Consider the following 15,862-nt stretch of genomic DNA (forward strand, 5'->3'; position numbering starts at 1 on the left):
CTCTGAGTGCCTGGCATTGGTCGACTGACACCTTTAAGAGAAAACTAAACTCGATTTGTCTGCATCGAAGAGACTCTTTAATCAAGTCTACGTGTTACTGTCTAATTCTCAAACAAGGAAGTCTTCACAGCAAAGCGGGTAAGATCTGTCAATCGTTATAGATATTTGAAACTTGGCATGTTATATTAATGACATAGACATATAAACTTTGTGAAGTATTTTGGGAACTCATGATAGAGCAAAAAAGAATTGCCCAAGCTGAGTTGGTCCTCCATGAGGGGGTCTGGCATACCTTAACCAAACGAGTACCCCATGCCATCTTGGCTTTGCGTCTCATCGGGATCGTAAGGAATGGAACACCCACCACCTAAGAAGATGGGGCTCTCCATGAACACGCGGTTGGCCTCGTCTTCCGCAGTCGGCATTCCTTCGAATGGGTTCCAGGCATTTTCGATGGCATCATTGGAGAGCTCGCGAGGCCGTTTCCGCACAACCCCGGAGGACGATCCACCGCACACAGGCACATCGTTGAGGTCGATGCCCGCTGGGGCTGGAGTGCTAGGTGCGACCATGCTCACCTCCGATGAACCAGAGCCCATAGAGTAGGACAGACGGGAGGTTTGCAGGTGGTGCCACTGAAAGCCACAGACGGGAGGTACGACATCGGCAACGTACAACTCCAATATTATCTTCGCTTCATCAACTCTTTTCAATTTTCCTTTCAAATTCTCGTTTTCTTTTTCTGCTAAATTTAACTTTTCGACAATAGGGTCCGTTGGAATTTACGGTTCAACTACCTCCTAGATAAAAATATCTACGTCAATTTCATGGGCATAATTGTCATAAACATGAAATGCAACAAATAATTAAAAAAGATAATATACCACATCCGAATCGTACACCGAACGAGGGCCGACAGGCGCGGATATCAAAACCATGGCACTATGTATAACAAATAATCATACAAGTAACTATTTAAATCATATAAGGCCCTGTTTGGTTGCATAGAATTGAGCATGGAATTAAGGAATCTAGAATTGGGCCCCTAATTCTTTTGTTTGGTTGTACTAGAAATTTGCATCTGGAAACCCAGGCCCAATTCCGAGCAGACCCGCCCCGCGTGCGAACCGTTTCCGAGCTCTGGAGGTGGGAATCTCGCGGAATCTGGCGAACCGTTTCTCCCCCGACCTGCTGCCCACCTTCTCCTCGCCGCCTCCCTCGCGAGCACAGACGAGGCGGGAGTCCTCGCCGGCGGCCCGAGCAGGTGAGCCTCCATCTCCAGCCCTTCCTCCTCTTCCCCGCCCACCTTCTCCTCGCCGCCTCCCTCGCCCATCTCGCCCCTACCCCTGGCCGCCCCCTCCCCGCATGGGCCGAACCCTAGATCGGGGATTGACGGGGGGATGGTGACCGACGACAGCCATGGATGCTGCGGCGTGGTCCACATCCCTTCCCCCCTTGCTGACCCGCGGCCACCCCGCGCTCTGACCCCGCCGACGCCGCACGGCCGCACCGCGCCCCTGCACCGCACCCCTGCTCTGTTATTGTTTTGGGCTTGTGCATGTGTGCCTATTTTGTGCTATTGCTAGTTCATTAGTAGTGAATATGAGAACGAAAATACAATAGAAATCTGAGAATAAAATTGCGTATTGGCTAGTTATACCCTGCTAGTTCATTTATGCATGTATGCCTATTTTGTGCTATTGCTAGTTCATTAGTAGGTGAATATGAGAACGAAAATGCAACAGAAATCTGAGAATAAAATTGGGTATCTGAGAAATCTGAGAACAGGTTCTGTTTGATGAATGTTTGATTTAAAATGTATGTGCTATGCTTGCTTATATGCTTGTTCATCATGTAGCATCATCATGTCTAATCAAGAGTTGGTCGATTATGTTACCGAAGAGAACAGAAGAAGAAAAAGAAAAAGGCTAGTGTTGACAAAGATGTTTTTTGAGGTGTCTATGCTTGCTTTAGCTTATGTTAGTACTCAAAGGGCACCGAGGGATCTAGGAGCCTTCACTGAGTTCGAGGAGAAGGTTGCATATAGGAAGTATGTATTGAAAAAAACATATAATGGGTCGGAGACAAGATGCTATGATGAGCTACGGTTAACCAAAAGAAATTTTCATAATCTTTGTGCTATGTTGCGTGAGAAGTGTGGTCTAAAAGATAGCAAGTTTGTCACAGTAGAAGAAAATATTGCTATGTTCTTACAAGTTGTTGGGCATGGAACTAAAATGAGAATGATTAGGTTTGAGCGGTCTTTGGAGACCACTAGTAGGCACCTCAAAAATGTGTTAGCTGCCATCCTATCTCTAACTGGAGAGTTCATCAAGCTCCCTGAGCCTTCTGCCACTCCTCCGGATGATTACAAATGGAAGTGGTTTCCCAATGCACTTGGAGCTCTAGATGGGTGTCATATTCCTGTGTTTGTTCCGGCGGCTGACAAAGGGAGGTATAGGAACAGAAAACAAGAAATCACCACTAACATGTTAGGTGTGGTTGATTGGAACATGAAATTCCTCTATGTTCTACCTGGTTGGGAGGGCTCGGTATCCGACTCGCGCGCGTTGAAAGATGCTATGAGAATTGACCGCCAAGATGCATTTGTTGTACCACAGGGTACCACTCTTTCTCTTGGCTTTTTTTTCTCATATGTAATTCATAACTAACTTATTTGCTTGACATATAGGTAAGTACTACCTAGTTGATGCTGGGTACACAAATGGACCGGGATTTCTATCTCCGTTCCGATCCACTAGGTACCACTTGAAAGAGTGGGTTGCAAGTAATCAACGCCCCCAAACTGAGAAGGAGTTGTACAATTTGCGGCATGCTCGTGCTAGAAACGTAGTGGAGATATGTTTTGGGTTGTTGAAGAAAAAATGGGCCATCCTCCGTTCTTGTTCTTTCTTTGGCATACATGACCAGGTAATACATGTTGTGTGTTAACAATGAAATAATTAATATGTAATAAAAAATGCTAACTATGAACAAAATATTTGCAGATTCGAATTATTAATGCGTGTTGTGTGTTACACAACTATGCAAGGGATACACAACATATGAGGGATGATCTATTGCTGCAGGAGGTCGACGCTGAACTAGCAGCTATGGTTCCTGAACCTGTAGATGATGCAGCTGTCATTAGAAGTGTGCAACAAAGCGATGCATGGAACATGTTTAGGCAGAACTTTGCTGACGAGATGTTTGCTGAGTACCTTGTGACGCATGCTGAACTAGCAATGGAGTAGATAAGTACGCTAGTTGATGGTACACTTTTGTGTGATCCTACCTCTTTTGCCTGATATAATAGCTTCTTGTCGTGGTGTCTTTTGTACATGCATCATCTATGAATTAATATATACATATGTTTTTACTATCTACAACTTGCTCTTTGTCCTTATTTTTCTATGTATGTCACTCGTAGAATCATGGCTGGAGCAAAAGGTAAGAAACCCAGTAGGGATTACCTTGTGTGGACTCCTGAGATGGACACTGCATTATTGGCCATGCTTGTTGAGCATCACAACAGGGGTGACCATGCTCAAAATGGTTGGAAGCCGCATGTGTACAATGCTTGCATAAAGCATGTGAAGGAGACATGTGACGTTGTCATCAACAAGGACAAGATAATAGCAAGAATTAAGACATTTGACAGACAGTATGATATCATTAGCAAGATGCTTGCTCAGAGTGGCTTTGGATGGGATTGGGACAATAACATGGTGATGGTTGAAAGTGATGAAGTGTGGCTTCGATATGTGGAGGTACGGAACTCTTCAATTTTATGACATTGCTTTCTTTCGCAACTTGAACATCATCTTTAATATATGTGTCTTATGTAGGCAAACAAGGATGCAGCTTACTACAGGAACAAGGAAGTGAAGAATTGGCAAGCTATATCTACTATATATTCAAAAGACCATGCGACAGGTGCAGGTGCAAAGACAGGAGCTGAGTGTGCTCAACCACAATCCTCATCAGTTGCTCAGGTTGGGGATGATGATGAAGAAACTCCTGAGCCGCCCAAGAAGAGGGCACGCGCTGCTGATGCTATCCTTAGCATGGTGGGAGAGCTGAGATGCACCTTTGACGAGGCTTTGAAGACAACAGATGCACAAAAGGTGACTCCTCCATCTGAAATCCTTGCTGCACTAAAGGAGATACCTGGTTTGGAGGGTGATGATCTGCTGAGAGCTTATGGGAAGCTCACAGCCAATGAGCGCACCTTTGAGTCACTCATGGCACTACCCCGGGACTTGAGGAAGCCGTGGCTCTTGACCTTGCCTCGATGATTGCTACCCTTGCGGTTGTTCTTATGAACTATTATTTATGTACTTTGTAAGACTTAAACTACCCCCTTTCTGCTACTTGTAAGACATAAACTACGTACTTTGTCCTATTTGTAAGACAAAAACTACCCGCTTTGTGCTATGTGTTGGAGACATATTTATCATCCATGTTATATTGTTCAAAGTCCAAAAAAATTCAATTCCACATGATGTATCCAAACAGGATTTGGAATTCCATTTCAGCCTTGATTCTAGGGACGAATACCATGCGCATCCAAACAGCAAAACTGGAATTCCATTGAAATCATTGATTTGGAATTCCATTGCCAATTCAATTCCGCGGCGAATTCTGCGCAACCAAACAGGGCATAAATAAGATCTTTTTTGTAAAAAGGATAAGAACAAGGGTCTCACCAAGGAGGGCACAATCCGCATTCGGCTTCCCGTGGTGCAACATTTTTTTTGAATGTTTTAATTGTTCTACCAAATTCATTGATCAGGAGAAAGAAGGTTGGTCCAGTTTATAAAGAAAACCGGACCCGAAAAGCATGCAAACAGCGCATTTCAGCATACACAACACAAACATCCTTACGAGCCACGTGTCTCTCTGACCAGATCCACCTCCAGGACGATGCCCCTAAGAGGGAACGCGACATCAAATAGTGTCGCCATCATCCGATCTAAACTAGATCAAGGGTTTCCCCCGAAGCATGACAAGAAAGGTACAGTAGAAGCTATATCAATGCCTTCAACAAGGGAGCGACGCCAGAAGGCACCGACATCGACAACTCCGGCCACAACCGGAGTACGACTTTTGTCAGCCGTCTCACGTACATAGCTCGAGCACAGGATCCGATCAGCCTACACACCAAACCACTACTCCTACCTACACGGACAACCGCACCTCCCTGGCAAGCATGACGTGCTTCCCACTGTGCATCCGCGTCCCCCACTGGATGGAGGATGCAACTCCGATAGCGGCGCCATTCTTCTCCCATCGAAAAGATGAACCAAGATGGACGCCATTCATCTCCTCGAGGATGCAACATCTACATGCCATTCATTTCCTGACGAAGGATGCAACAACCACCGCGAGGCCATTCCTTTCCCTCCAGCCACCACCATCTTGTCCTCTCACCCACAGGAGCATCGAGCTTTCCGAACCACCATCAGAAGGATGCAACACCGAGCAAGGGTGCCATTCATCTCCCACAGCTTCTCCCGCACTATTTAAGGTCAGCAGCAACGCCGACCCCATCGCCGGCCGAGCCGCCTCCTGACCCCGTCGCCGGTACGGGTATGAGGTCTTAATGCTTACAACTATGCATTTGTGTTGGTACCATATATGATCTTAATTTGTGCGCTGGAAGTCACCCATCTTGATGTGCTTGTTACGAACCGAAGTGGGGGATGTGTGCAAATAACATCTTGACCGGCACGAGTCCTGCATGAAGAATGAGTTGTCCAACCGAAGGCCCTATCCATCGTGCGAGGTTGCCTCAATAATTAAGGCTATAGTAATAATATAACAGCTTTGGGCATTTTTGAAGCAGCGGACATCCATAGGCCCGGGCGGTCTACGACGTTGACCGGATACCAGAGGGGTTTGACCTGGGGATATTCCTCTTGTTCTGTGTCACGGAAGGTTAGGCCGATATGCTAGACCAGGTTGGAGCGCATGCGGCCACATGACTCCCTCCCGCCTGCTTGATGTCGGGAACAACCACCCTAAGTCCTGAGCCTTCCTGCTTGATTGTCCGGTTTGGCAGGGAGGTGCCACATCAAAGTTGTGCGTCGGGTATTTAAGCACACCCACCGCCCTTTCATTGATATATCCGGGTCCCACACAGGTCGGTGCGGTCTCCGGGCCCTCCCTGGGGCGGTTTTCACCACCGCGGCCATCCGTAGCCCTCGCGGTTTCCGACACTTGTATCATATGTCTCTTATATATGTGGGGATTGACACACGGTGTAACATATTCCAACATAATAGCAGAGGCATGCAGGGAGAGCCGGCGGTGTGTGTCGGTGTCCAGGTGGCCGGTGTGCGGTATGGTGACGGTGTCACGGGGAGAAGCGCCCGTAGTGAGGCCCCGGGGAGTATCCGGATCGGTGAAACTCGTTTACAAATCTCGGTGTCATCTTCGTGTGATTGCTTTTAGTCCTCGCTAGATCGACTACGCATCTCGGACTAAGTCGCTACAACGATGAAATGAGATCAAAAGTGTGATAAAAACTAGCCTACACGGAATGGGTGAGAAATAGGGAGAAAAGGCAACAAGTAATTATAAGTCCAACTCACCACTCTAATCATTTTTTGCACTACACATATATATATATATATATATATATATATATATATATATATATATATATATATATTATTTGCACCGTAAGCCGAGTGCAATTTATCAGGTTCTCGGCTTATGGCCACCACCGTCACGGAGCTGTTAGCGGATGGCGCGCAGGCCACCTTGCAGTTATCTTTGCCGTGTATTTCATGTATGCCGAGTACTTTTTGGCGGCCCTCACATTACTTTTTGCCTCACGCGATAGAAAAAGGCAACGTTTGTTTTTCCTGTAGTGGTCGGCATATTTTTGTTCACGAGAGTTTTCGTTTGTTTCCACGTCCACGCCTCCATTTCCTTTCTCGCGGGAGGAAAGTTAGTATTTTTTACCTAAATAAAAATAGTATTTGTCCACATTTTGTGTCTGTATTTTCTTTTCCTATCCCAAAGGATATTATAATGTCACAAAAAGTGCATTGATATAGAATTTTATTAAGATATCATATAAATTTATTCCAGTTGTTTGTTGCTCATGTTTCTTTTACGACATATTACAATAGGGATCGTGACATACGTGTTATGAGACCCCAAATCTAGGTGGGCTATTCAAATAAAAACCTGCAATACAGCGACATTTTATGGCGTGCCTGCCACAGTAAGCTGTTACCAGGACCCATGCGTTATGGAACAGCTAAATTATTTAGACGCCCAATAAATTGTAAATTTAGATGCTATGACTAAAACGGGAGGATGTACGGTGTGCCGTAATAGGCCCATTTAGATGCTATTTCCACGCTACGAATATGAAAAACGATGTTTGTACGAATCCAATCCTCAGGTATTTTTTCTTTTGTTTATATCTATCTGGAACCAGAAGAGTTTTATACATCCTACTTCATCCGTTCTAAAATATAAGATATTTTAAATATTTAATTATAGACTACATATGAAGTAAAATAACTGAATTTATACTTTAAAATATGACTACATACATTCATATGTAATATATAGTGAAATCTTTAAAAGGTTTTATATTTAAAAACGGATGGAGTAGAAGGCAACAAATCTTTTCACTCCAGTGCAGTGTTGTGTTGTGTTGTGTGGTTGGTTTGCTAGTATAGAGTCAGAAATTAGAGAGCAGTAGGGATGAAAATGAGTGGAAACTTTCCGCTTTTTCGGAGGAAAAATGAAAACGGAGAGGCAATATGAAAGCGGAAATGGAAATTTGCAAAACGGAAATGGAAATGGAATTTTTAATGTGAAAACGGAAACAAAAACGGAAGAGTGATTTCAGGTGAAACATATGGGGAAATGGAACTTTCCGTTTTTTTTTAATATGGAATTTCCCATTTTTACTATAGGCCTACGGCTGCTTTGTAGCCCAACCACCAAATAACACACAATGACACGATGAGCATAATGGATCATTTGAGGCCCAACTTATACTACCATATATATACTCAGCTAGACCCTATACACAATTGTCATGTACTAATACAATACTAGGATATGTTGCTAATATAATTAAATTATTTTGTAGACATGTTAGCAATTCATTAATTTTGATTGTTGTCTGTATTACTCTATGATTCAAGGGGTTTTAAAGTCTCGGTCAACACCCATTTCTATTTCTGTATCCGTTTTGTATTCGCTCCATTTCTGTTTCTGGCAGTATCTGTTTTTGTATTCATTTTTGGAGTTTCTGTATTCGTTTCCACTTCTGTAAAACAATATGAAAACAAATGTGATAGCACTCAGTTTCGTTCGTTTTCGCTTCGTTTTCATGTGAGGGCCGTGAGGCGAGACGTTAACACGGTATCTCTCTGGTCGTGTGTGGAAAGGACGAAGACTTAGCGTGGTTTATGGTCTGGTCTTCGCACGCAACCTCGACAGCTAGTCTCTCTGCTCCATTATTTGATTGGCCTCTGTACATGTACTAGCTAGCTTTTTTTTCTTGTAGAAAAGAAAGATTCTCTCTTGCCTTTTCATAAAAACGATGTATCCAAAGGCTCTCTCGTCTTCGCAGGAGTTAGTAACGACCATTTGCGTGTTGGGCGTAATAAGCCGCGACGACGAGTCGGACGCGTCGAGCACGTGTATGGGCGCGTGCTGGGCGTGTCGGGCTCGGTCCACGGCAGGTCGCGTGTGTACGTGACCGAGAGTGTGTGTGTGTGCGTCCGCGCGTGCGTGCGCGTGGATTGTTGTTAGTTGGCGAGAAGAGTGGAGAGATGACTGCGTCGGGCACAGGACTCGGGATCACGTCGATTGCGTTCGTGCGCGTCGGGCGCGTGATCCAGGGAGTGCGGGACGTGGGGGAGTGCGTGAGCAGGGTGTGCGTGAGCGGGGTACGTGAGCGGGGCAGGGCGAGCCTGTGCACGCCCGTATAAAGCTCACGGCCACCTCCACTTTGTAGCTGGCTGGACTGAGTTCGTGCTCAGGAAAAAAAACATCGTTCGAGCGACGTGTGGCGTTCGTGCGCCGGAAACCTCCTGTGTCCACCTCTCTGTTTCTTCCTTTGATCGTTTGAGTTAGAGTCCAGAGAGAGAGAACTTCGACGAGCTGTAGGCGAGGGCTAATGCAAGGCGAGGGCTTGGTTCCAATAATTGATATACAGAACTTCGGTTCAGGAGATCACCGGAGACCATGGCGCTCGTCCCACACGGCGGTGGCGCGAGCGGATCGGTGCCGATGGCGATGCCGATGCTCACGCCGGACAACTACACAGTGTGGGCGATCAAGGCGCAGACGATTCTCGACGTCCACACCATGTGGGAGGCGGTGGCGTCGGGCGACGCGGCGGTGAACGCCAAGAAGGACAAGGCGGCGCGCGCGATGCTCCTTGGAGCACTGCCGGAGGACGTGCTGCTGCAGGTGGCGACGAAGCTCACCGCCAAGGAGGTATGGGACTCCTTGAAGGTGAGGTTCGTCGGCGCCAATCGTGTTCGCGCGGCGAGGTTGGCGACACTGGCGGGGACTTTGACCGCCTGAAGATGGCGGACGGCGAGGCGCTGGACGCGTACGCCGGGAGGCTGGCAGGGATGACGGCGCGGTTCGCGAGCCTAGGGGAGACGTTGCGCGACGCGGTGCTTGTGAAGAAGTTGCTGGACACCGTCCCGGATCAGCTGTTCCCCACGTCGCCGGCATCGAGCAGTTCTGCGACACGGCGACCATGGCGTTCGACGAGGCGCTCGGGCGGCTGCGCGCGTTCGACGAGCGGGTTCGGCGTCGTGGACAAGACGACGGCGAGCGCGGAGGTGAGCAGCTGCTCATGACGGCGGCGCAGTGGGCAGCGCGGGAGCGTCGACACGGCGGTGCTCGGGACAACGACGACGGCAAGACTGTGGCGTCAAGCAGCGGCGGGAACCGCCGTGGACGCTGCTACCACTGCAACGAACACGGCCACTTCAAGAGGGACTGCCCTCAGCGGAGGAAGGGGGCGGCGGTGGAGCAAGCTCTACTGGCGGACGTCGACGTCGAGAACGTCAGGCTCCTCTAAGCCACGGCTTAGGGGGTGAATGTTGGGCGTAATAAGCCGCGGCTACGAGTCGGACGCGTCGAGCACGTGTATGGGCGCGCGCTGGGCGTGTCGGGCTCGGTCCGCGGCAGGTCGCGTGTGTACGTGACCGAGAGTGTGTGTGTGTGCGTCCGCGCGTGCGTGCGCGTGGGTTGTTGTTTGTTGGCGAGAAGAGTGGAGAGATGACTGCGTCGGGCACAGGACACGGGATCACGTCGACTGCGTTCGTGCGCGTCGGGCGCGTGATCCAGGGAGTGCGGGACGTGGGAGAGTGCGTGAGCAGGGTGTGCGTGAGCGGGACGCGGCGAGCCTGTGCACGCCCGTATAAAGCTCACGACCACCTCCACTTTGTAGCTGGCTAGACTGAGCTCGGATAAAACGTCGTTCGAGCGACAGGTGGCGTTCGTGCGCCGGAAACCTCCTGTGTCCACCTCTCTGTTTCTTCCTTTGGTCGTTTGAGTTAGTGTCCAGAGAGAGAACTCCGGCGAGCTGTAGGCGAGGGCTAAGGCAAGGCGAGGGCTCGGTTTCAACAGTGCGGATCAACGCCGATGCTCTGTAGAGTACCTATAAGAAATTTATATTTAATAATATGTTAAAAGGACCATGCAGCACATATCGCGCCACTTGTGCTGCACAGCTGACGCGCACTTGGTAGCAGCATCAGCTTCAACTCGACTGCTGTGTGTTGACTAACTTAGGACCTCATAACAATGGATGACACACTCGTTAAATTAAATATAAATAGGGTTGCAGTGTGCATTGAATCACATCCCCAATCAAACACAAGATGCAAACACTAGGCTGCAAAATGCGAGCTTTGTTTCACCTCTTCCTGCTGCTCGTGTCGTGCCTTCTTCTCTTGCAAGAAGCACATGCGGCGCGCCATGGAGGGATCTCACTAAGGTCTCAACGCATGGCCCTCCTCCAATGGAAAGCTACACTCGCAAGCCCACCACTGCAGATGAGCTCTTGGCATGACTACACCAGCCCCTGCAACTGGACGGGCATCATGTGCGCGGCTGTTCGCCATGGCCGCCGCATGCCCTGGGTGGTGACCAACCTCTCCCTGACGGATGCTGGCATCCATGGCCAGCTTGGTGAGCTCAACTTCTATGCTCTTCAGTTCCTCAGATATATTGACCTCGGCAACAACAGTCTCCATGGTCCAATACCAGCTAGTATCAGCTCCCTGTCAGCACTTTCCGTACTTAACCTTACCGACAACCAGCTCAAAGGGCAAATCCCGTTTGAGTTTGGTGGCTTGCAGAGTCTCACCCAGCTTGATCTCTCATTTAACAGACTCTCAGGACATATCCCTGCGTCTCTAGGAAACCTAACAATGTTAACTGATCTTGTCATTCACCAAAGCATGGTATCAGGTCCCATTCCTAAGGAAATTGGAAGGCTTGTCAACCTACAAACTCTAAAGCTAACCAATAGCACCTTGAGCGGTTTGATACCAAAAACCCTTGGAAATCTGACCCAGCTAACTGTTTTGTGCCTATATGGTAATCAACTTTCAGGGCCTATACCCCAAGAACTAGGCAAGCTAGTCCATTTGCAGATTCTTGAACTTAGTGTAAATAAAATTTCAGGTCCAATTCCAATCTCCATAGCCAATCTCACTATGATGAAGATGCTTGGTCTCTTTCAAAATGAAATCACAGGTTCAATACCTTTAGAATTCGGCAACTTGCTGAATCTCCAATATTTAGGCTTGTCCATCAACCAAATATCTGGCTATATTCCTGGCAGCTTAGGAAATATAACCAAGCTAGTACAGCTAGACCTCTTTGAAAATCAGATAACTGGTTCCATCCCCCAAGAGATTGGCAATCTGATGAACCTTGAAATTTTAGGCCTATATGAGAACCAAATTTCGGGATCAATACCAAAAACTTTTGGGAAGTTGCAAAGCATCCAAAAACTGCGAATCTACAATAACAAATTATCAGGTTCTCTCCCTCAAGAATTTGGAGATCTCATCGGCCTTGTTGCACTTGGGTTGTCTAAAAACTCATTTTCAGGACCTTTACCCGCAAATATATGTTCAGGTGGCAAACTTCGATATCTCGATGCCGCTTTTAACATGTTCAATGGCCCCATTCCAAGTAGTTTAAAGACATGTACGAGTTTGGCTCGGATTGACCTTCAGTCGAACCAACTAACAGGAGATATATCTCAGCATTTTGGTGTGTATCCACAACTCACGCAGCTGCGCTTGAAATCGAATAGACTCTTTGGGCAGATCTCACCAAATCTAGGTGCATGTACCCAACTAACGGTACTACATCTAGCACAAAATATGCTCACGGGTTCCATACCTCCGGTCCTTTCTAAATTGTCCAACTTAGTAGAGCTAAGACTCGATTCTAATCATCTCACCGGTGAGATTCCACAAGAAATTTGCACTTTATCAAATCTATATAGGCTGACCATATCATTGAACCAGTTAACTGGATCCATACCTACCGAGATAGAAAAACTAAGCAATTTAGCATACCTTGATATATCTGGGAACAGACTGAGTGGATTAATACCTGAGGAACTAGGGTCCTGCATGAAACTACAGTCCTTGAAGATCAACAACAACTTCTTCAATGGGAGTTTGCCCGGCGAGATTGGAAATTTAGCAAGCCTGCAGATCATGTTAGATGTGAGCCACAATAACCTCAGTGGTGTGTTGCCGCAACAACTTGGGAAGTTGGAGATGCTAGAATTTCTGAATTTGTCACATAATCAGTTCAGTGGCAGTATTCCATCCTCCTTTGCAAGTATGGTGAGCCTTTCAACACTCGATGTGTCCTACAACGACTTGGAAGGACCAGTCCCAACAACACGACTACTCCAAAATGCTTCAGCAAGTTGGTTTCTCCTAAATAAAGGTCTGTGTGGTAACCTCTCTGGCATGCCACCTTGTTATTCAAGTCCATTAGCTGGTAGCCATAAAAGAATGACATTTGGTTTGCTCTTGCCAATTGTTCTTCTCGTGGTTTTCTGCCTTGTTGCTGCAATTGCTATCATAATAATGTTTCACCATAACAAGAGAAAACCACAAGAAAGTGTTATCGCTGAAAGAAGGGACCTATTCTCTGTTTGGAATTTTGATGGAAGATTGGCGTTTGACGACATTGTAAGGGCAACGGATGACTTTGATGATAAGTACATCATTGGAATTGGAGGATACGGCAAAGTCTATAAGGCACAACTCCAAGACGGGCGGCTAGTTGCTGTGAAGAAGCTTCATCAGACCAAAGAAGAGTTGAATGACGAAAGAAGATTTCACAGTGAAATGGAAATCTTATCACAAATCCGGCAACGAAGCATTGTCAAAATGTATGGATTCTGCTCCCATCCAACGTATAAATTTCTCGTCTACAACTACATTCAACAAGGAAGTCTCCACGGGATATTGGAAAATGACGAAGTTGCAAAGGAATTAGATTGGCAAAAGAGAATTGCTCTTGCAAATGATGTGGCTCAGGCAATATCTTATTTGCACCATGAATGCAGTCCATCTATAATCCATCGAGATATCACGAGCAACAACATCTTACTTGATATAACCTTCAAGGCTTTTGTCTCAGATTTTGGCACAGCAAGGATTCTTAAGCCCGATTCATCAAACTGGACCGAACTAGCAGGAACATATGGCTACATAGCTCCTGGTATGTACTAGTATAACCTTTCTTCTCATGTCAGAAGCATTCATCTCTATACATTTGATCCTAATTCTAATGTTTATTTGGTTTTGTGCAGAACTGGCGTACACGTTTGTTGTGACAGAGAAATGTGACGTCTATAGCTTTGGTGTGGTTGTGCTAGAGCTAGTGATGGGCAAGCATCCAAGGGATCTATTAAATGGTATGTCAAGCGTGGAACAAGCTATGTTAGTGAAAGATATTCTGGACCAACGACCAACAACACCAACAACAACAGAAAATAAAAGCTTAGCTCTGCTCATCAAGCTGGCTTTTTCTTGCTTGGAATCTTCTCCACAAGCAAGGCCAACCATGCAGGAGGCATACCAAACACTCATCCAGTGACCCTCTTCTAGTTCATGTCCTGTGTATTGAATAAATCTAGCACCTTGTCCAGTCAATTGTTGATTTCCTTTTCTGGTTTTGAAATAATGGTCGATATGGTAGACACGAGTTGTGTGATCACCATGTCATAGTGAGGACCGCTCCATGAGTTTGTTCGTGCGGTGTCTAAGTCTTGCGTCGCCTTGAGCTGCGCATGCATGATCCTTGAGTCGTGGGATGGCACGGCTCGCACGAGGGGGCATGTTTACCGTTCTCTCGGTTAAGTTTGCTAGATTCAAATAAGAGAAGAGAAAAGACGAGAAAAGCTGCGGAAATTTGAGCAGCGCAAAGCACTTGTGCCCCTCTGAAATTTCCTCGCACGTGAGTTCGTGTCTTTGTCGATTCGGTGCTGAAATTTGACGTTTCAGGAAAGCGATGATGCATGTGTAATGGTAAGACTGTGAAGGACGGCGCAGCCCTTTGGTCCAACAGTTGGCTTGCTGTGGTTTGTGATGTTTGTATGTGCACTGCCGTTTTCAGAGTGGACCAGACGTATATGGCCCTACTGTTTAATTTGACCATTAGCAGTAGTACGTAGTAGTACTATCCAGTGTGAGAGAATTCAGTAAAACTATTCACTACTATTAATTCAGCGTGAGAAAATCACTGCTACATATGCTGCAGCTAGGACGCTGTTGGACCCTTAATTAGCAGCTGTGGTAGTATTATCATGATTTTTGTAGTTATGATGGCAGTCCTGTTGGATTTGATGACTGCTATTATTATTTGTTCAGTTTGCTATATTTCAGTGCTCTTTAGTTCGTCTCTTTGTCGATTCGGTGCTGAAATTTGACGTTTCAGGCATGGCAAGACTGTGAAGGACGGCGCAGCTCTTTGGTTCAAAAGCCAAGCAAAACTGCTTTTATTTCTGGTACGTTTCAGCTCTCTGCAGTTGGCTTGCTGTGGTTTGTGATGTTTGTATGTGCACTGCCATTTTCAGAGTGGATCAGACGTATATGACCCTACTGTTTAATTTGACCATTAGCAGTAGTAAGTAGTACTATCCAGTGTGAGAGAATTCAGTAAAGGGAAATTTTAATCAGCAGCGTGTGCAGGGCTACCTTGGCATGCGGCGGGGCATGAAAACAACCTCTATGCATGCAAACTAATACATCAACATGACATCAGCAAAGATTCTTTTAATGTTGAATTTTCAAAAAGTTTTATCTCTTTAACTATAAATCCAATTGACGATCCGTTTTTGTCGTGAGCTTTCTCGCAACGAGATCTTCAAAACTAGATCTCATGTCGACATGTTTCAATAACTTTTTTTTCGTCGATAGTTGCGAGATTACTATTATTTAGTTGTTAGATTATGAGACACTTAATAGCCACATTTAATTAACTTAGTTATCAACTTGGCAACCGTGTGTATAGATTTTTTGCAACTACGTTTGCTCGGTACTTCCTCCGTCTCAAAATAAGTGACTCAAATGTGACTCAATTTTAGTGCAAAATTGAGTCACATTTGAGTCACTTATTTTGAGACGAAGGGAGTACTTACTAATATGACAAGTAAGTGCAACAAATGTGATAAGTACGACCAAAAAAATAAGTATGACCATGTGAGATCAACAATCTTTGCACGAAACGACATCAAAAAATATGGCAATTAAGTTATTTTTATTGGATAAGTAAGTGGTTAATAATATATCAAGTGAGTGGAACAATGTGGCAATTA

The 15,862-nt window shown here is 46.1% G+C and overlaps 1 protein-coding gene across 1 annotated transcript; it reads left to right on the forward strand.

Annotated features, from left to right (window-relative positions):
* The first annotated feature begins 10,881 nt into the window (after positions 1-10,881).
* LOC123412945 (MDIS1-interacting receptor like kinase 2-like) lies at positions 10,882-14,471 on the forward strand. The gene is made up of 2 exons (XM_045105928.1): positions 10,882-13,764; positions 13,856-14,471. Exons 1-2 carry the CDS (start codon positions 10,884-10,886, stop codon positions 14,140-14,142), a joined length of 3,168 nt encoding a protein of 1,055 aa, XP_044961863.1. The 5' UTR covers positions 10,882-10,883; the 3' UTR covers positions 14,143-14,471.
* Positions 14,472-15,862: the final 1,391 nt, after the last annotated feature.

The sequence above is a fragment of the Hordeum vulgare genome, chromosome 1H, assembly GCF_904849725.1.
Source record: "Hordeum vulgare subsp. vulgare chromosome 1H, MorexV3_pseudomolecules_assembly, whole genome shotgun sequence".
Lineage (NCBI taxonomy): Eukaryota > Viridiplantae > Streptophyta > Magnoliopsida > Poales > Poaceae > Hordeum > Hordeum vulgare.